Genomic DNA, 22,525 nt, shown 5'->3' with positions numbered 1-22,525 from the left:
TACCAATTGAGCACTTGGCCTCTTCTTTAAATTCCTCGAAAACTTTATGACTGTACACTTCCGCCCCGTGCACTTCAATAGCTAGATGCGTTGATATTTCAGAAACTGTATCATTACGATTGTCAATCTTTTTCGTGTGTGTCTTTGCTTTGGTCCATCGCAATCAAAACGCATCGTAAACTCAACTAATGTGCCTGACTTACTCTCAAATCTCTTAAAAAAACAATTTTCGCTCTCTGATCTTTGGGTTGTCCTCATAACACCTCCCATATCTAGGTCCCTACAATGAGCCATAACCTAGTGCCTCCTTTTAGCGTACATTTCTTGGAACCAGTCAATGTTATTAACATTGTGTTCCCCGCCAATTTCCTCCCATTTTGCATCGAACTCTGCTGCTTCAATGTCTTCATCCCATATTATGGCATTCAATTTCTTTAGAAACACCAATAATCATCTCTCGTCATTCCATACTTGCTTGGAACCTTGTTCATGATATGCCACATACAATAGCGGTGGCGCGCTGTCTTGAACACCAACGGCACCGCTTTAAGAATACCAGCATCCTGATCGGTGATAATATACTTAGGCTCTTTGCCACCCATCGCACCTTAAAACGGGTGAACACCCATTTAAACGAGTCTGCATCTTCATGAGCAACAAGCGCTCCACATAAAGTGACTGACCGTTTATGATTATCAACCCCCGTGAAAGGTGTGAATGACATGTCATACTTATTGGTGGAATACGTCGGATCGAATGACACCGCATCCCCAAAACCGAGTAGTTCCTTCTAGCGATCCCGTCGGCCCAAATAGCTTTACTAAGGCTACCGTCGAATCAACATCATAGTCAAAGAAGAACCCCGGTCTAGTAACACCAATTCCTTAAAGTGGTCCACGAACATCTGACCGTCCCGTTCATGAATGTAGCATTTCACATCCCTGTGAAAGTTCTTAAAAGAATTCAAACTAGCACCGATGTTTTCAAACCCATTAACATGTTCCTTCAGAATCTTGTAAGTCTTCGTAGCTCCTATCTTTAGTCGTTGATTAATGACAATCTTTTAGATGTACAGATTTTAATCATCAAAAACATAATTAAAACAGATACAAATAGAGCAGTTCAAAAAAAGAAAAGTGTTGTTTTAACAATAGAAAATGTAATTGTAGACTCAAAAAGTGTCATTTTAGATGACAAAAGTGTAATTCTAACAAAATAAAGTGAAATTATAACAAAAACAAGTGTAATTTTAATCAAGATAAGTGTAATTCCAATCAACTCAGCCTTGAATTATAAAGGATTATCATTTTCGATAGTCTCATTTATGTTGCATTACAACTTTTGAAACTCTCTATCTCTTGCTGATAGAGAAAACAGATACAAATGTATAAGTTCAAAAAAACAAAAGTGTTCTTTTAACAAGAAAAAATGTTATTGTAGACGCAAGAAGTGTCATTTTAGTTCCCAAAAGTGTAATTCTAACAAATTTAAGTGAAATTGTAACATAAACAAGTGTAATTTCAATCAAGACAAGTGTAATTTTAATTAACTCACCCTTGAATTATAAAGGATTATCATTTTGTGATAGTCTGTTATGTTGCATGCCAACTTTTGGAACTCTCTATCTCTGGCTGATACGAGTTCATGGTTGTGCCCACTGTAGAATCTGTCAATTCGTAATTCCCCCTTCATCAAGAACAGCCTAATCCTCGCTTTGCAACCAACACGCCTGACTTTGTGTCTCCTACCTGAGTCCTGCCCGCCACTACACTCCAATTGTCCTTTCTGTTTGAACCCCTCTCGGTTGCAAACCAACAGCTTAGATTTGATCTCCCCTCCACGCCATCTCTTCGTCGTGTACTTACGCACATCAAAACCACAAGCAACAGCATAAATTCTATAAAATGTCACTGCTTCCTCAATTTCCAGGAATTCCTGACCAACATACGGGGTGAACTTAGCTTCAACATCTCTGCAAAATTCTTCTTCGTTCGGCTTTTGTTTTCCATTGTGCTCAATATTATCTGACAATAGCGTAAGAATTATCAATTGTTTTGCATATATTTGTTCAAATTATATATTTCTTAAAATTACACTTTTCGTATCTATAATTACACTTTTGCCTGTTAGAATTACACTTTCTACTATTACAATTATAGTTTATAAACTTGCATCTTTTCTGTTACAATCAACCCTTTGGTTGTTAAAATTACACTTTTCAGTGTTACTATTATACTTGTTTCTAATAGAATTACAGTTTGAAATCTTACAGAAATTGTCTTTTGCAATCACACTTTTGCCTGTTAGAATTACACTTTTGCCTGTTAGAATTACACTTTCTACTATTACAATTATAGTTTATAAACTTGCATATTTTCTGTTACAATCACCCCTTTGGTTGTTAAAATTACACTTTTCTGTGTTACAATTATACTTGTTTCTAATAGAATTACAGTTTGAAATCTTACAGAAATTGTCTTTTGCAATCACACTTTTGCCTGTTAAAATTACAGTCCAATCTGTTAGAATTTTGCTTTTTATTATTACAATTACAGTTTCAAAACTTGCTTTTCTGTTACAATAAACCATTTGGTTGTTATAATTACACTTTTGTTTGTTACAATTATACTTTTATCAGATATAATTACAGTTTTATAAGTTATGCTTACGATATTGACAATTTCCCTTTAAGATACAAATATTCCACTTTTGAAATTCAATTCTACCATAATAATTACAATAATACTTTGGTGGCTTACATTCACACCTTTTGCAGTTAAAATTACAATTTCATGGAGCAGTTTAAGTTATTATTCACAGAGTTGATATTTAACTCCATAATGATGGAGTTCATGATAAAACAGTGGATTTACAGATTTTACATAATAAAAAACAAGCTTCAAAAATAACCTAAAATACACTTCCTCATCATATTTAAAGAACTGTTAATATCTAACCTAATCTTTTCATAACAATATGATATATAAACTAACATGAAAAAAAAAAAAAACAATCCACTAATTACCATCGCCAAATGGAACCATTTGCAAATCCGTCATTTTTTACGTTGTACGTTGGTCTTGTTGTTTGTTTCTCAGCTTTGAGGTTAGTAATGGAAGATGCTCAAGGATAATAATGGACGATGAACAAGGAAGCTGATAAAGGAAGATGGGAAATGAAGAAAGTAGGATTTGCTCTCAATTTTCGCCAGTCTGATGAGTTTGTTTTTTTCAAATTGTGTTTTGGTGGAGTATGTCTAAGAAATGTGTTGAGGAAGGTTAATGATTGATTATGCATGTGTTTGTGTTTGCACAGTGGGTAATAGGAAATTGTACTGACACAGCCTTCTCTCTCCTGCTCACCCTATTTCCTTTTTTTTTTCACGCCTATTATGGGCTTAAAGTAGGCAAATCTCCACTCTCCATTCTTCTAATCCAAGGGCCCTAAAGAAGACTTAGGGACTCAAAAGATATTAAAGACTTAGAAGAACTTATCACTATATATATATATATATATATATATATATATATATATATATATATATATATATATATATATATATATATATATATATATATATATATATATATATATATATATATATATAAACAAGACGTACTCTACCAAACTCTAATCTTACTCATTTCAATTTATTTGTAACTTCCGTCCTTGTCTCTCTTATCTCCCTGCCAAACTCTCTCTTATCTCCCTATACTCTCTTGACCACCAATCAGTCAATCACCATAAATCCATAACTCATCCTTCGTCGTCCTCCTATCACCACTATCACTGATCTCCTTCCCTCCTACCACCACTATCACCACCAAATCCGATCTCCCTACCCACTGTCGCCGCCGCCCTCGTTCCTCGTCGCCGCCCTCACTCACTCATCCACCTCCTCACTCTCTCACCACCAGCAGCACTGCCGACGACGCAACAACCACCATCGGCGCCGCCACAAGGCAGATTTAATTGCGATCTAATTTGTATATTTTTTTCATTTTATTTTCCTTCTTTCATATATTAAAATTCAGATCTCATTTTTATTTTCCTTCTTTTGCTGGTTTCGGCGGCTTCATTGAGAAGATTGGTTCTTCCATTCGTGAGGGACTGACTCGGTGGTTTCAACAAACTCGTTATGTAACTCGCCGCCTTTGTTCATCGTTGATTTTGGGGGAAATTGTTTCTGGGTTACATAAAGTGTTAATGAGGAGGATGAACATGAGGAAACGTATATTTGGATATTAAATTCGTTTTCAGCAGACTCGTTATGTAACTCGTCGCCTTGTAAACCCTTGTTTATCATTTTTTGGATATTAAGTTTGTTTTGGATATTAAAAAAATGAAAATTATCTTTTTGAAATCTGAAATTGATTTTTTCGGATAGGTAACGGATATTTGGATATCTGATCCGAAATTTCCGGATACTAAAAATCGGATATCCGAATGTTTCGGATCAGATATCGGATAATGAAATTTGTGAGTTTCGGATACGGATATCCGATCCGAAATCGGTTTCGGATCAGATATCTGATCCATACTCTCCCCTAGTCATCGGGGCGGGTATATGCGGGTACAGGTAGAGATTTTGTGGGTGGTGGGGCAGGCACGGGTAGAAAATTTTCACCCGTCACGGGTGGTGGGGCGAGGATGGGTTTCACGGCATACCCGTCTACCCACCAATTATTAAAAAACATAATTTATTTTCGTAGTACATTTTTTACTTCAATTCAATACTTTTTACCCATTATTTTCCATTTGCATACCCCTTACTCAAAAACCTTCAAATCTAATTCTCTCTATTGGAGACGAATTTATTCAATCCCCCTATCTATACACCTTACTAAAAAGTGAGTAAGGCATGTTACTGTTCATCAATGAACAGTGCTACTTTGCTCTCCTTTTCTGGGCTGTGCTTGGGCCTCTACTACCTTGGGCTTCTATAGCCGTCTGTTTCTGCTAGCTACTCTCAAAGTCTCAATCGCCTTCATTCATTTTTCTCACCAGATCTTTTACCTTCTACCAGTACCCACCTAACTTCCCATCCTTTTCCTCACACCACACACTCACCCTCTGCACTTCTCTCTCAAGTGTCAACCATTCTCTCTATTAATCAACTAATTATTCTCTCATTTTTTTCATCGCCTCAAACTAATTTCAACAATGGTGACCCGAGTAGATCTGGACGGTAAACCACCGCTGAAGACGATGGCGATGTGCATGATCGGCGCTGGCGGGTTCATCGAGTCACACCTCTGCGAGAAACTCATGTCTGAAACATCACATATTGTTCTTGCCGTCGATGTTTACAATGATTAAGAATGATTCTCGTCTTGAAGGTCTCATCAAGATTTAGACCTGGTAATTAATTATATTCTTTTATTTGGCGGCGATTTGTTAGATATTGTCGTTTATGTGATTGATTTATTTTGTGGTACAAGCGCATAGCAAGACACGGTTTCTGGGTCCATATTTGGCTGATGGGCATTCCAGGGGAAGGTACGATCAAAAGAGAAGATCACCTGTTATGGTGAGTTTCTAAAGATCTGAGTTATTTCTTTTCGTTAACGTTTCATCTATGAATTTCAACTGGTTTTGTCATTGATTAGATTAATCTGGTTGGTGGTTGTTCGATTTTGGTGTAGTATTTGATCTTCATTTTTTTTCATTTTTCATTCCTCTTTTATTATTGTTCCTTAGCTTTAGTTGATTCCATTTACGATTCCATTTTCAAATCAGTAGGTTAATCTGATCTCTCCCCACAGCCACCCCTTAGTATACTTTTTTTCCTCTCTTTCACCCTTATTCTCTCTGTTACTTTTGAGTTACGGCCTTTGTGCCATTAGATTGTATTCATTTTTCTAAATATACCTGTCACATATTACTTTAAATGTGTGCGACTAAATGGAACAGAACAAGTATTGTTCGAAAGTGAAGAATTAAGTAACAGTATTATTTTAGGTGTTATATTTTAACTTTTATGTAGTTAGTAGATGTAAATTAGTTGGTTTTGTTGATTTGTATATTTGTTGATGGTCGGGACCTCTAATTGTTGACTAAATGACTTGCGTGTGGTTAGCGAGTTTTGTTTTGTATTGATTAATGAGTATTATACACTATGTTGTAGTGAGCATTTGGTCTATTGATGATCTAGAACCTATTGTTTTGTTTAATACTTAGATGACTTAGTTCTCTTAGATGACTTTTTAATGCTTTTTTGCCTTCTTTCACTTATAGGGGTCATGTTCTTGCTTTTAGATTCCATCTTTTAGTCATAACCTTTTGTCATCTCTGGCACTTTTTAGATCACTCGCTTCTTTTAAATTCTATGGACGTTTTCGTTGATTGTGTGACTGGCGTCTGTGGTTCAGATAGATAAGCCTAGGCATAAGCTGATACTATCAGGTTTCATCAGGAGGAAGAATAGGACAGTCATGATAGTATCTCTCATTTTGAATATATTTCTGTCTTATGGGGATTATCAGTACTTTTTTGATGATTATACATGAACCGGTACTTGATAATCAATGTTCTTGTGGGAGTGAAAGCCAAAATTTGTGAGGAAGATAATAGTGAGAGTTACCCAATGAAACCTAAAACAGTCCCTTTGTAGGAGTGAAAGCCAAATGAAAAGGTTGAGGTGTACGCATGGTTGAAGAAGGGGGGTGTTCATTGGTTAGTCAGGGGAAAGGTTGGAGGTGTGTTTGTGCTTGGTTCAGGAAAGGGTAAAAGAAATGACAGTTGAGGACATAGAAAAGAAAAAGAGGGATAAAGAAGCTTAGGAAGGGGCCATAGAATTAGGAGCTGGGGAAAGTGGAAGTAGTCTTTGTTGAGTCAATGGAAAATGTTGAGGCTTGATTGAGGAAAGAGTAAAGAAATGCAACGAATGAAAGAAAAGGAAAGGGTGGTTAAGGACAGAAAACAAGAAAACCAAATAGGGGACTAAGAAGCTCAGTAAGTGGTCATAGTGGCAGGGAGCTCGGTATAGGAATCCTTGGTAAGAGGGTTAGCTGGTTGGTTACTTGAAAAATTGTAGCGCTTTGGATACATTTTTAAGAGGGGTGGTTTGAGTCCTTTTGGAGAGAGCCTATCTCGGGCCATCAATTATTAGAGCTTCTTTGGATACATTTTTAAGAGGAAAAAATAAGGACAAACGATATGGAAATGGAGTGAGTAGGGCTTTTGATTAGATTTTTAAATGAGAATGTTTGGTTTTGCTTGCTCTCTGTTTGTACATGTTTTGAAAAACACACAAAGCACATATAGACTATAGTCCATACCACCATAAAAACTGGGTCTTAGATTACTAATATAAACGATTTATCAGTTTTAACGGTAATATATAATGAAAGAAACACAGGTAGTCTATACGAAAGAACGCAGCGACAGTTAAAAAAAGCACTTTCACGGAAAATATAAAAACAAAAAAAATCTACCCATCCATCTTCCTACGGAAACTTGAGTAACTTGTCTATTGTTTAAGATAATGGCAAATTAACTGAGAGCACAACATATCTTTTCTTGTCTACTGTTTAACAAATTGGTATTACGAATTCGAATGGTTTGTATAGCGAATTAGTAACCCTGGTTTAAATAGAGGGAGAATACGTATTTTATTTGCTTTTTAGGTTCTAGCAGTTGTCGTTGTACAATTCAGAATTTTGTTGTTTTAATAATTGGGATCTGGATGTAATGTTCAACATTCCAGTGATGCACTCCTCATCGAAAGTACAAGAAAAGATATGTTATGAATTCTTGTTGGCATGTGTGTTTAAGTGCTTTTGAGAGCTTCACATCTATTGCGTTGGCTTGAGGTTACTGTCTTATTGATATAATGATATGTAACTAATATGACGAAATGACAAAGGTATGTTGCTGGGTATCCATAATATATAGGAGAGACGAGGGTGATGAAGTTGATTTCGAAGCCATGAAGAGAATGGGAGAAAGAGGTCCAAGGAATGGGGCAGCAAAATTCGGTGAACAGATTTCACGTCTTTTAGTTTAGCTATATTTAATTGGTTTGTATTGTACTTTTATATATTATCTCGAACTAAAATTGGGGCATGTGAATCATGTTCAGGTTATTAATATTGAATCTCAAAATGCGAGTTTTTTCAAACCAAGATAAAAATCGTGTTTGGATCCTCTCTTGTCCAAAAGGAACCCAATATTGATCTAGGATGATGATAGTTTGACACGTTGCAAAGCCCAAAACCAAAGGCTCTGATTTTTTCACACTTGAAGCCACCTCTTTTTATTTCATTTTCTTCAAAGTTCAGTTCATCAATTAATAGTATAACCAAGCTTACATTAATAGTGACCAATTATCCAAACTCATTTGTACTATTCTTCAACAATAACAAATCCTCAACCGAGGATGTCTTAGTCTAGTGGTTAAGACGGAGGTATTGTGGACAATAGGTCCCAGGTTCGAATCCCCCTTCCCCTCTATTGTAATGCGACTATGTGCGCGCTTCGTGAGACCAAAAAAAAAAAAAAACAATAACAAATCCTCATTAATAGTGTGTATGAAGAACAAACTAGCATCACCCCATCATGCCACTGTGTGCAAAATTCGCTCCAGACCGGAAAAATGATCCGGTCTGGACCGGTATTTACCCGACCGGAACCAGAATTAAGAATTATGGTCTGGTCTCCGGTCCACCATTTTTTAAGATTCCGGTTTCCGGTCCGTTCCAAGATGAACCGGAATTTTTTGGTCCGGACCGGAAAGACCGGAATTATTGTTATTTAATTTTTTTCCTTAAAATTTTATGTAAAAAATCAATTTAGGGCTCTTTAATCTGGTCCATTCCGGTCCGGATTTTTGGACCGGAATTCGAAAAGTGGGTATGTAAAAATAATTCCGGTCCAACCGGTCCGGTCCGATCTTGGGCCGGAATTTTTCCAGTCCGGTTCCGGTCCGGAATTTTTAAGTCCGGTTCGGTCTTCGGTCCATGAATTCTTGGGATTCCGGTTCCGGTCCGGTGCACAGCCCTCCGGTCCGGACCACCATTACAACCACCGCTCGAGATCCTCGGTGTTGAGAGTTCTTAAGAAATCCCAACTGGTTATATTTAAATCCATCATAACCATTAATTCATCTACAATGCACGTGGGATCTATCTGAGAATGGAGCTGGACCATCTGGAGAAGATCTGCGCTCATAAAAATCATAGGCTAATCTTGATAAATGTTTTTTTTTTCCTCGACAAAATCATGTTCCATTTGCTTTTACTCCAATTACTTCACCCAAAAACGGAACGCTAGGACTAATCTTGATAAATGTGGATCCTACCTTTCACATACAAACATCTATACTCTATAATTCGATCGAAATTTCGGGAATGATTCTAGCCCTAAAATTGTGTTTCTTGTAGTGCCGTTCACGGGTCAGTGACCTCACTACACTTAAGAAATATAACTAGGTTAGTATTTCGCTACACTTGAAACAATTAAAACCGTTTGTTTATTACGTGCTTACACGTCATCAACCAAGGTGTTTTTTTGGTATTACGGTTTGACCCTCGACCAATTCCACTCTACTTTGACATCATCCAATAATTACTAATTTCGATACTAAATTTAAACAATTTTGAAATGAATTGCGAGATCATCTACAATGCGTAAATAATATCTTTGAGTATCGATTATTTGTGATCGATTGTTGTTCTTGAAAGTAGAGTGTCATTCAATTGTTACAACTATACGTATAGTTACGCTGATTGTTGTGCATATACTAAAATGAAAGCAAAGTAACTATCGAACTGTAAAACAACAATCGTATAATATGCATACACCCAGAATGCCCCTCTACAGAATAATTTTTGTCCTTGCTAGCTCCAATTACCGTTGAAAACATGGGCAACAAAAGCATTAAAACTAATTATCAACTATAACGGTCCACGAGAAAATCGCACTCATGCATGAATCAATATTAATGCAAATAAACGAGTTACAATATCTTGGGGTATCGTGCGCAACGCGCACGATACAACAACTAGTAACTAAAAGAATAAGTCAAACTCAGTTTTTCTCGCTCAATTTTCACTTGCAATGGATTGCGCCTGACCTTAATTATTTTAAAACTAAGTTATAGAACATTATCGAATAGGTGTTTCGAAGTTCAAACCCGGGTGTCACATAATAATTCAAAAATAAAATAAAATATCATAATCCCTTATGGTCTCTTGATACGTACTTGATTCTAAACATTAAGGAACCTCTAAAGCTTTGTTATCTCGAATTCTAGCAAAATTTATTAAGTACTAATCATCCATCATAAGTGTAAGTGAATCGGGGCGCTTTAATAGCCCTTATGATTAATATAAAGACAGGTGTGAAATAAGTGAATAGTTTACATTTGCTGAATTTTATGAGGGAGAATAAAGCAAATGTAAACTATTGACTGGGACGGAGGGAGTATATATTTTGTATGAACCATATATCTACCCTTCAAATATGGACAATTTACTTACACATGTCATGCTTTTAAATGAGTCATTTCCGCAAATGGGAGAGAAAGTAGATAGAGAAAACGCGATTTAGGGTTTATTGTTCTTATCTTGCAATGGCTAGGAATAAGAAGAATGCTCCTAAATCTAGTAGATTAATACGTTTAATAGCACAAAAAACCACTAAAAATTCACAAAATAATACTAATACTCCAAATAATAATGCTTCGGGATCGAGATTTCAACCTATTTGTTCATCTGATGATGCTTTTCTGGAAAATTCTCTGGAAGGGATCACTGATGAGCAATTTTATGTTATCCGACCGTACAATTTAAGTGCAGGAATGGAATCCATCTCTGAAGTTAGTGAAGATGATGAGAATTGGGAGAAAGTATCACGAAGAAGTAAGTCGTTTGATTCTGAATCTTCGAGGGTGAGTCAACTTCATCTTTCTAATAGTGATGTTGAGTCTGAATTGAAGTTTTGGTCAACGGCGGTGTACTGTTACGTGTTAGGTGCTAACCCCCCTTTTAAGGTCATTGATGGCTTTGTTAAGAGAGTATGGGGTTACACTGACTATGATCAGTTATCCTTTAACTGAATGGTACTTTCCTGGTTCGTTTTAAGACAGAAGAAATGAAATTGCGTGTTTTACAATCTGGGCCTATATTCTTTGACAATAAGCCTGTGATTGTGAAGGAATGGACTCCGGATTGTAAAATGATTAAAGAGTTTGTTGACACAGTGCCAATTTGGATTCGATTTTATGGGTTGCCACTGAAGTTTTGGGGTAATGCATTGCTAAAAATTGCAGCTCTGGTAGGCAAACCTGTCAGATGTGATAACAATACAACTCTTAAAACTTTCCTGGGTCATGCTAGGGTCATGGTTGAGGTGAAGGTTGGGAATGCCTTGCCTGATGTTATTGAATTCCTTGATGAGATGGGTGAACTACAGAGGCAGATAGTGCACTATGAATGAAGACCTATTGTGTGCACTGATTGCAAGGCTCTGGGTCATTATGCCAGGGACTGTAGGAGGAATCAGACTAAGAAGCCTGCTAAGAAGGTCTGGGTACCTAAGAAACCAGACTCTTCTAATCAGGTTCCTACAGTTTCTAACCATGTGGTTGTGGTTCGTACTGTGTTAGCTGAACCAGTGGAGGAGGCTGTGGTGGTACCAGTGGCAGCTGTTAGTCAAGATACTGGTCAGCCCATGACTGGTTCAACTAGGATTTTTAGTGGGGGCTTTGAGGGCCTGATTACTCCCATGCCTACTGTCTTTAATTCCTTTACCCATGCCAGAATTATTACTAAAATGACTAGGCAAGGGGGTGTGAGTGGTAGTGGGAGCAAAACTTATATGGAGGTATTGGAACAATCTATTCACTACACGAAAGTCCTGAGTGAGGGAATGGAGGATCCACCTATAGCTATTGAAAATGGGTAGTATAGGGTTCTGGAATGTTAGGGGTATGAATGGTATGAATAAGCAGGCTGATATTAAATGGTTCCTGCATACTAATAAAGTAGGTTTATGTGGGTTGTTAGAAACTAGAGTTAAAACTGGTTCTATCAATAAGGTCCATGAAGGGCTTGGAAATAATTGGAAGGTAGCTCATAATAATTCTGTTCATGATGGTGGTAGGATTTGGGTAATTTGGGATCCTGTTATCTTTAGTGTTGACATCCTTGCTATTGAACCTGAGGTCATTCATTCCAAGGTTACTTCATTACAGACTGGCATTGTTTGGTGGCTCTCTATGTTGTATGGATTTAACAGGGTAAATGAGAGATTGTCATTATGGAATTCCTTGTCTATAATGAATACGTTGGTTAATGGTCCTTGGGTGGTTATGAGGGATTTTAATAATGTGTTAGCTCTCAATGAAAGATTGGGGTATGAGGTTACTAATTATGAGATCAGGGATTTCCAAAAGTGTGTGGCTGAGTGTGGTCTAGTGGATGTTCCTGCACAGGGGGCTTATTTCACATGGAATAACAAGCATGACCCAGGTAGTATGGTGTTCAGTAGAATTGATAGGGTGATGAGTAATAATGAGTGGCTTTTGCAGTTTCCTGATGTCAACATTATGTTCCATCCTGAGGGCCTTTTTGATCATTGCCCATGCACTATTTTGTTGGCTCCTCATGATATCAGAAGGAAAGGTAATTTCAAATATTTCAACATGTGGGGTAAGGACCCTGATTTCTTGCATACTGTCCAGGAGATTTGGGACTCTGAAGTGGAGGGTTATAAGATGTTTCAGCTTGTCAAGAAGCTCAAATGGTTAAAATTACCTCTGAAAAGGCTCAATGGAAGTGCATTTGCCAATATTGAGACATCTGCTCAAGTGGCTCAAATGCATATGTTCTCTATGCAAAGGAAGCTCCATGATGATCCTTTAAACCTTGAGGTTCAAGCTGGGGAGAATGCTGCCTGTGAGAGTTTCAAATTGCTGTAGGAGGCTAGAAGGAGTTTTCTAAGTCAGAAAGCAAAAGTTCAATAGATGAATGAAGGTGATGATAATACTACTTATTTTCACAGTATTATCAAGGCCAGGAGACTGCAGAATAAAATTTTGAGTATTAAAGATATGAATGGACAGCAATGTCATCAAACTGAGGATATTGAGAATGCCTTTATCAGCTACTATAAAGAGTTGTTGGGTACTAGTAAGCCTGTCAAAGCTGTTCATTTTCCTACTGTTCATAAAGGCAGAGTGGTCACTGAGGAACAATGTGTGGATCTGATTAAAGAGGTTACTACCCAGGAGATTCATGATGCCTTGCAAGCTATACCTGCTAATAAGGCCCCTGGACCTGATGGGTACACTTCACAATTTTTCAAAGATGCTAAAGATATCATTGATAATGATGTGGTTGATGCTGTGAAAGAATTCTTTGTTTCTGGTAAATTGTTGAAGCAGATCAACACTACTACTCTTACTCTCATCTCAAAGAAAGCTAGACCTGAGACTGTTGCTGATTTTAGACCCATTGCTTGCTGCAATGTGGTCTACAAGATTATCTCCAAAGTAATATGCAACAGGATTGCTGCTGTGCTGCCTACTGTCATCTCTGAAACTCAGAGTGCGTTTATTAAGGGTAGGGACATTGTGGATAACATACTAATTTGCCATGACCTGGTGAGACTTTACAAGAGAAAAGCTTGTTCCCCTAGATGCATCATGAAAGTGGATTTGAAAAAGGCGTATGATTCTGTGGAGTGGAAGTTTATTGAGCAGATGTTGCAAGCTTTGAAGTTCCCTGACAAGATAGTTAAGTAGATTATGGAATGTGTATCTACTCCATGGTTCACCATTTCTCTTAATGGGTCTACTTTTGGGTACTTTCAAGGGAAAAGAGGGATTATACAAGGTGACCCTATGTCACCCCTCTTATTTACTATTGGAATGGAGTATTTGAGTAGGGTCCTCACTGATATCACCAGCAGAATGGATTTTAATTATCATCCATTATGCAGGCCTTTGCAGCTGACCCATTTATGCTTTGCAGATGATCTGCTGATGTTTAGCAGAGGTGATAGGGGTTCAATTACTATTATTCTTAGAAGCTTTGCCACATTCTCTGCTGCCTCAGGTTTAGCTATGAACAATGAGAAATCTGAGATATATTTTAATGGTATGGCCCCTGCTGAGGTGGACCATATTATACAGCTATCTGGTTTTAAGATTGGCACCTTCTCTTTTCGTTACCTGGGTATTCCCATTTCTTACAAGAGGATGGCAGTAGGTGATTGCACCAGACTTGTGGAGAAGGTGGTTGGAAGAATCATGGGATGGGGGCCAAAAAACTTAGCTATGCAGGCAGGCTTGTCCTCATTAGGGCTGTTTTGACTCAGTTGCATTCATTTTGGGCTAGAGTCTTTGTGATTCCTCTCACTGTTATTGACAGGATTGAGGGGATCTGTAGGAACTATCTCTAGTCTGGTTCTGATCAGTATCTGAAGTCCCCTGCTGTCTCATGGGATAAGGTTTGCAATGAGAAGAGGTATGGGGGTCTGAACATTGTGAATGCTAGGGTTTGGAACCAGGCTGTCATTGGTAAATATACTTGGTGGTTGGCAGCTAAATCAGATCATATGTGGATTCGTTGGGTTGATCATGTTTATATGAAGGGCAAGGACTGGCAAGAGTACACTCCTACTGCTAATTCCAGCTGGACTTGGCGTAAAATTTGCCAGGTCAGAGACATTCTGAAGTCTGGTTTTCAGAATGGACAGTGGAATGACAACAAGGGTGTTTATTCTGTGTCTAGTGGCTATAAGTGGTTATGTGGTCAGCAATCTAAGGTGAAGTGGTGCCCCCTTATTTGGAATCAAACCAGCATACCAAAGCATTCCTTCATTGGTTGGTTGGTTGTTCAAGAGAGACTCATGACAAGAGAAAGGCTACTTAAGTTTGGAATCATCACTGATGGTTCTTGTTTCTTTTGTCACTCTTATTTAGAGACTCATCAACACTTGCTCTATGAATGTCAGTATAGTAAGCTATGTTGGGCTCTGCTGTGTAGATGGCTTGAGATGGACCTACCTTCTGCTGGACTCATTAATTGGTGTTTAAAGTGGAGATGTAAGTCTCTCATGAAGAAACAAATTGTTTATGCTGCCATTGTGGCGTTTTGGTATCACATTTGGAATGCCAGGAATGTTTGTAGATTGGATGCCATGTGTGGACAGCGGGCCGCCCACGGGGGCGCTTGGTGAAGGTCGAAAAACAAGCGTTTGCATTTTGTATGGAGTCGCCACCAATTTTTATGGGAAATTGGAACCGTTCGAATACCTCGTGTCATGTCAAGACACAAAGTAGTGACATGAACACTAAGCAATCGTTACCCTTAGCATTCTATGTCTAGAATGACTCTCGTGGATGCCAATGAACACGGTTGCTCACGGAGATCTGGAGTAAGGGGTGAGGGTACGTATTAGGAAGCTCTTTTGATCGAACACCTAATCCCGCCCGCCTCGATAGCGGCCTCTACTAATGATTAGGGAAGTTATTCGTACTTGATGTATCGTCGGTTATATGCATGCAATGCAACATCCAAGTTTTAATCCTAGCATGTGAGGATTAGACTAAGTCGGTTGACACGTAATTAGCAAACAATTTGGTCGAAGTATGATTTAATGTTGATTTACATGTGAAAGCATACAAACAATAAAAGAAATACAATAATTATGAATTACAATAAAGAAAATTACAATAATGAAAATTACATTAATTACAATGGATTAGGCGATTTATGTCGAAAATACCTTTGAAACGGATAATTTGAGAAAAAGAATAAAAGAAATAAAAGGAAGAATTAAATAAACTAACGAACAGGAATTAGCGTGATATTACGAATAATAGTTAATGATACGTAAGCTAAACAAACTAGGTCAAGGCAGAAACGGAGATCGGGATGAAATCATCTCGAACAGCGCAAGCAGATCGCGCCCTGGAAGAGGCGCAGCGATTCTTTGCGTCTTCCAAGGGTGAGTTCTGGCTGTGAAGCCGGAACTGCAAATCGTTAACGTTAATTGTTAATTTTAAGGATCGATTAGATTATTTGACTCGGATGGAAGTGATTAATAGGTTATTTAGCATATGAATAGGTCATAAAAACAGTAAAACATGAATTAGACGGATGCAAACGGAATAATTACATGATTAATGATATCAACAAACTAACTAAACAAATTATTTAGATTAAACATGATGAATGTGACGAATTAACAATGAATATGGATGCAAATATATCAAAGGTAAATTCCAGAAACTCAATATTGATGAAATCGAATCTCTAAAACCCGGATTGAATTTATGACGAAAACTCGCAAATATTGGTTATGAGGGATTTAAGTCGGATGATGAATTAAACATATGAATGATTAAACAATATACATGTGAATTATTGAACTATCATGTGAACGAATTAAAGAACAACAAAATAAATAAAAGCAAAACGGAATTACAGAGGACTAAGAAGAAGAAAAGAAGCAGGAACTGCGGCAGCCTCACGAAGAGGCGCAGCAGGAACTGCGCTCCTTCGAAGAGGCGCAGCAGTTGCTGCGTCTTTTCTCGACTGTCAGTTTTCTGAAAATCCGTAAAAAGAGGTTTTAAAGACGGTTTTAGAAATCGGTTTTAATTGGTATTTTCGACGTAAATCTTACATGAGATGATACAAAAGGTAAATACAATAAATAAATAAGGATTATACACCCTCAGACTTACATGTTGACGAAACGAGAAGGACTAAGAATATCGATTAGTGAATGCTCGACGCGAATGCAAAGAGAGAGTGCCCTCGTAAGAGGAAAACGATTGATTAATAAATTGATTAATTAGATTGATTATTGTGGAGTTGGTCAAATTGGTCGGTCATGCAACGGAGAGGCTGGTACCCGGAAGGATCCGAGCTTACGTGGTCGGAAGTCCAAGCACGTAGGCGCCAATTAGTAAGAACGAAGTCTAGAATGCAAAGGGAGAAGAGAAGGGCGGACACTCGCGTGATAAATATGAGGAGCGAAGGCTCCTATTTATACTAATCACGCGAAGGAATTATGGTAAGACTAGGATACGGAAGGAAAGATCCGGAAATAACCGACTTAGGTTAAAACACGGAAACTTGGACAAAAAGAAAGCCCTGGGAAAAGGCGCAGCAGAGCTGCGTCCCTTGGAAGAGGCGCAGCACCTGCTGCGTCCTTTCCCGGGTAGGTTCCTCTGCGCGTAGAAAACTCGTTTGACAGCCTGTCGTATTTTAAGCATAACTTTCTCTACAAGACTCGTATTTAGGTGATTTCGGTGGCGTTGGAAAGCTAAGAGAAAGATCTAGAACTTTATGTGAAATAGGCCTGACCCACAAAAGTCGTTATGACCTCGTAAAACGGGCCTAAAGATCGGGTTGTCATTTTAACTAAATGAAATGCACATTTTGTAATGTAAACTCTTAGTTTAGCCCAAAGAAGTGACATGAGACTCAAAATGATATATAAACTCAACATTTTATGACATCCTAACCTTAGGTAGACAAGCACATTGCTTTGACTCGGGATTTGACGGTTTTAGGAAATGAAGACGGTTTTTGACCCGGACTCCAAATGTACTCTAATTACTGCCAAAACGACCGTATCGAGACGTAGATGACAACTAAGAGGTAGACATTAATGTTTGAGCAATCACTTGACGATAAACTTACGAACTGTCACAAATCGTTCCGCGTACCAAACATGCGGCCCAATCATCACCGGGTGGTTTGCGGGAGGTGCAGAAATGAGGTGTCTACACCATGTTGATCACTCCTGCTGCACTCATAATGAAGGTCAAATTGGACGTCTCTAGGAGGTGTAGGGATCGAACCTGGTCTGCGAAAGCTCTCAAGTTTGCCTGGGAACCTAAGTATGATTAGAGTTCTACCATTTATTAGAATCTGATGATTTGTAATTAGGAGATTGGTGTGATGATTTGTACCGAATTACAAATTTTTTTGTTCAATTAATAAGACCGTCTTACATAATAACTAGTTTTGTGACCCGTGAAATTCACGGGATGTTTTGTTTTTAGTGTTTCTAGAAATTGTAATTTTGTAAAATATCAAACCACATAGTAAGATCGCCACATGAATAATTGATGATAGATCGTGTACTTAAATAATGGGCATTGACATGTTAACGTAAAGATCAAAATCGATAAAATAAATAAGTCAAATAGGTGAAGAGTGCTATTTTTTCAAAGGTAAACTAATGAAAAAACCCAACAAATACCAAAATAAATCATACATTTAAAAAAAAAATTATTAGTCATTCACGTTGATGTCGTCAGTCTTGTAGTTAGTCTCCAATATATATTTATTTAATCAATCCTATTATTTCACTTCTAGATATCGTCTTCGTTCTCCAATGAATTGTCCTTATGAAAAAAAATAACTCGTAATTAGTACGAATTAACCAACAAAATAAGTGTGTTTTATTAAAATTTTGACGTTTATTTTTAAATGTAAAGTTGAACACCAATGTTTAACTTTGAGTATAAATGTGTAACAAATTCTTGCACAAATTACGATATATAGTACGAGACAATTACATCTTTTTTAAAAAATTTAAATATTTTGAATTACGAAGACAAATATTTTAATTTTTTTTGTCAATTACGATAACAAATATTAGACTATAAAATAGATTATCATTATTTGAGCAAAATTGATATCCAAAATTTGTTCCTGAAATTTTCCAACCCATTGACATTTGACACAAAATATGTGCTCTTTTATTTGAAATTATCTACTAATAAACAATACATTCATAACTTATGAGTTTATACCTTACATTTTCTTTATCTTTGATTTTGCCTCATTTTTGTGCCTTTTGTATTTCTTCCCTTTTCAAATTACCCACATAATGTTTTGCTTATCTGCAGTCACATACATTTCATGATACTTTAATGTTTATATAATAAAAATAAATGATATTGACCAAAGGGTAAAGCATTAACATAACAACAACTTGACAAACGAATAATAACATTGTCACATGTAAATCGTTTAAAAACCAAATCGAAAACATGAATTCAGATATAAAGCAAACATTTCATAAAAACCAAAAACATTAAAATTAAAATATACTTTGTAGGACTATACCACCACCACCACCACAACAACAACAACAACAATATACAAATATATGTTCTCATCATAATCAAATAAATAAATTAAACCATAAAATATATAGCCCACAACTTAGAAACTGGTGGGTAAATGGAAAATAGGTATTGAATAAATAGATGAAGTGAATATAAACTATTATAAGTATTATTTTAGCTTGTATAGTCATTACACAACCATAGATTCCAATATTTAAATTTTATTTTTAATTTATTTTGTATTATTGTTGAATAAGATAATTAAATGCCGAGAAACTCAAGAGGTAAATTAAATAAGAAAAAATGTTAATGAAAATGGTGGGGGTTAAGCAATATGAAGAGTTTTAATTAATTTATTAACATATTTTATTATTAAAATTAATTAAATAAGAAAAATTATTAATTAATTTGATGGGTGCTAAGTATTATGAAGAGTTTTAATCAATTTATTAACATGTTTTATTAAAAAAAATGAATTAAATAGGAAAAAACACTTAATAAAAATGATGGGTGTTAAATAACATGAAAATTTTTAATTAATCTATTAACATGTTTTATTACAAAAACTTCAATTAAAATGTCAATTTTAATTATAAATTATAAAACTTTGATGTAAATTTTTAAGGCTTACATAAATTTTGGGAAATAATATATTTAAATTAATGTCAGGTAATAAAAATTTAATAATTCATGTCATATTTATTCATCATTATACAACTATAGATTCCAATATTTAAATTAGAAACTGATGGGCAAATGGAAAATATATTTTTTTTTTTTGGTGAAATGTAAGTATATTAAAAAAGAGGTATCAAAATACAAAGTCCATATAAGATAATTACATAAGATTTTTCTTTTCTAACCAAGTAATATCCATGATCTTCATGTGTAATCTATCCTTGCTGTTTAATCGCGTCTTTATATCATTCATGATCAGTTTCGCCACCTTCTCTGGCAAAAGCATGGTCTTCTCCATTCTGCTCCTATTCCTCTGCATCCATACCTGATACACAACCCCCATCACCAAAGCTATCTGCACACCCCTCTGAAGTTTAGTCCCATTTCTCTGGATGCACCAGTCCATGACATCAGTGACAGGGAAGCAGCTCCCAGTGCACTGATTTATGGCCTGAATAATCTTCCTACTGTAAACACAAGCAAAAAATAAGTGATGCTGTGTTTCAGTAGCCTGCCCACAGAGCCAGCATCTATCCTCTATATCCACCCCAAACATGATAAGTCTGGCATTAGTATGAAGTGCCTCATGTGCCCAAAGCCAACCCACAAAGTTATGCTTAGGGATACTCTAATTGTTCCACACTATCTTCCTCCATCTGACCTCTGGTTTAGCCCCCCTCAACCATTTGTAGCAGCTCGAAGGAGTATATCCCTCAGGTCTATGTTGCCAATTCCCATTAGAGTATCCTGCAGCAATCTCATTCTTCACTCCACATATGCGCCTCCAAACCCAACTAGAATTTGTACTAGGATTGTAATCTAACCAACTCTTCCCCTTCAGATAATTCGATTTCACCCAATGAACCCATATGGTATCCCTCTCTTCAAACACCCAGTCCACTAACCTGCCAACCAAAGCTTTGTTCCAAGTTTCCTGGTCTCTAAGGCCAAGGCCTCCTTCCTCCTTTGGTCTACACACCTTATCCCAAGCTACTAAAGGTGATTTCCTAAACTCAGCACTACCATCCCATAGGAAATTCCTACACACGGCTTCAACCTTATTAATGACCCCTTTTGGAAGAATGAAAAGGGAAGCCCAATAGGAACAGACATAAGTAAGCACTGACTGTACCAGTGTCAATCTGCCAGCATAAGAGAAGTTTCTAGCACCATAGTTATGGATTCTACTGCAAATCTTTTCCACTAAACAATCACAATCCTTTTTCCTTAGCCTTGTGGTCTGAATTGGCATACCTAGATATCTGAAGGGCAAATCCCCTTCGCTGAAGCCTGAGACACTCAGTATATCCTGCTTGAGTGAGTCAGACACTCCACTGAAGTAAGCATTGGATTTACTTGCACTGACCTTTAATCCCGTGGCTTTGGAAAAAGTGGCAAACTACTTCAAAAGCAACATCATTGAAGACGCATCCCCTCTGCTGAACATTAATACATCATCAGCAAACATTAGATTTGTAAGCCTCAGTTGTTTGCACATGGGGTGATACCCAAAATCATACTTTGCTGCAGCATACTTGAGGGTCCTAGTCAGATACTCCATACACAGAGTGAAGATAAGGGGTGAGAGGGGGTCTCCTTGTCTCAAACCCCTCTTTCCAGGAAAGTACCCAAATATTTCTCCATTAATGGATAAGGAGAAAGAAGCAGTGGTGATACATTGCATCACCATACTTCTGAATTTAGCAGGGAACTTCAGCTTGATCAACAACTTATCCACAAACTCCCATTCCACAGTATCATACGCTTTTTGCAAATCTATCTTGAGCATACATCTAGGGGATGTTGAGGGTCTTTCATATAGTCTAATGAGGTCCTGGCAAATCAGGATATTTTCTTGAATACTTCTCTGTTGAATAAAAGCCCCTTGATTCTGATCAACAATCTGAGGTAGCACCCCTGCCAGTCTAGCACAAAGCAATTTGGAAATAATCTTGTAAATGACATTGCAACAAGCTATATGCCTAAACTGCATCACTGTCTGGGGTCTTTCACACTTTGGAATTAGAGTTAAATTAGTCGCATTCAACTGTTTTAGGAGCCTCCCATTAGTGAAAAAATCCATGACAGCAGATATGATATCAGGCCCTATTTCTCCCCAGGCATCCTTGAAAAATTTACTAGTGTAACCATCAGGTCCTGGGGCAAATGGAAAATAGGTATTAAATAAATTAATGAAGTGAATATAAACTATTATAGATATTATTATAGCTTTTATAGCCATTACACAACCATAAATTCCAATATCTAAATTTTATTTGTAATTTATTTTGTATTATTGTTGAATAAGATAATTGAATGCCGAGAAACTCAAGAGGTGAATTAAATAAGAAAAAATGTAAATGAAAATGGTGGGGGTTAAGCAATATGAAGAGTTTTAATCAATTTATTAACATATTTTATTATAAAAATTAATTAAATAGGAAAAGTATTAATTAATTTGATGGATTTTAAGTATTATGAAGAGTTTTAATCAATTTATTAACTTGTTTTATTAAAAAAATGAATTAAATAGGAAAAAACATTTAATAAAAATGATGGGTGTTAAATAATATGAAAAGTTTTAATTAATCTATTAACATGTTTTATTACAAAAATTTCAATTAAAATGTCAATTTTAATTACTATAAATTATGAAACTTTGATGTAAATTTGTAAGGGTTACATAAAATTTGGAAAATAATATATTTAAATTAATGTCATGTAATAAACAGTTGATAATTCAAGTCA

At 36.6% G+C, this 22,525-nt stretch overlaps 2 protein-coding genes across 2 annotated transcripts; one reads left to right on the top strand and one right to left on the bottom strand.

Annotated features, from left to right (window-relative positions):
• Positions 1-13,750: 13,750 nt before the first annotated feature.
• Positions 13,751-15,043, top strand: LOC141600943 (uncharacterized). Its single transcript, XM_074421199.1, has 3 exons — positions 13,751-14,287; positions 14,407-14,772; positions 14,930-15,043. The coding sequence occupies exons 1-3, from the start codon at positions 13,751-13,753 to the stop codon at positions 15,041-15,043; spliced, it is 1,017 nt and encodes a 338-aa protein (XP_074277300.1).
• Positions 15,044-19,937: 4,894 nt separating this feature from the next.
• LOC141600942 (uncharacterized) lies at positions 19,938-20,333 on the bottom strand. Its single transcript, XM_074421198.1, has one exon. It carries the CDS (start codon positions 20,331-20,333, stop codon positions 19,938-19,940), a length of 396 nt encoding a protein of 131 aa, XP_074277299.1.
• Positions 20,334-22,525: the final 2,192 nt, after the last annotated feature.

This window comes from Silene latifolia, chromosome 9 (assembly GCF_048544455.1).
Source record: "Silene latifolia isolate original U9 population chromosome 9, ASM4854445v1, whole genome shotgun sequence".
Taxonomy (NCBI): Eukaryota; Viridiplantae; Streptophyta; class Magnoliopsida; order Caryophyllales; family Caryophyllaceae; genus Silene; species Silene latifolia.
This window is presented reverse-complemented; position numbering and strand designations above follow the sequence as displayed.

What these genes read in the sequence shown, in the direction of transcription:
- LOC141600942 (XM_074421198.1), bottom strand. Translation starts at nt 20,333, where the DNA reads ATGTTTGGGGTGGATATAGAGGATAGATGCTGGCTCTGTGGGCAGGCT.
- LOC141600943 (XM_074421199.1), top strand. Translation starts at nt 13,751, where the DNA reads ATGGAATGTGTATCTACTCCATGGTTCACCATTTCTCTTAATGGGTCT. An exon ending in CAAAAAACTTAGCTATGCAG is followed by an intron (nt 14,288 to 14,406) that starts GCAGGCTTGTCC and finishes AACTATCTCTAG; the next exon opens with TCTGGTTCTGATCAGTATCT. An exon ending in TATGTGGTCAGCAATCTAAG is followed by an intron (nt 14,773 to 14,929) that starts GTGAAGTGGTGC and finishes ACTCTTATTTAG; the next exon opens with AGACTCATCAACACTTGCTC.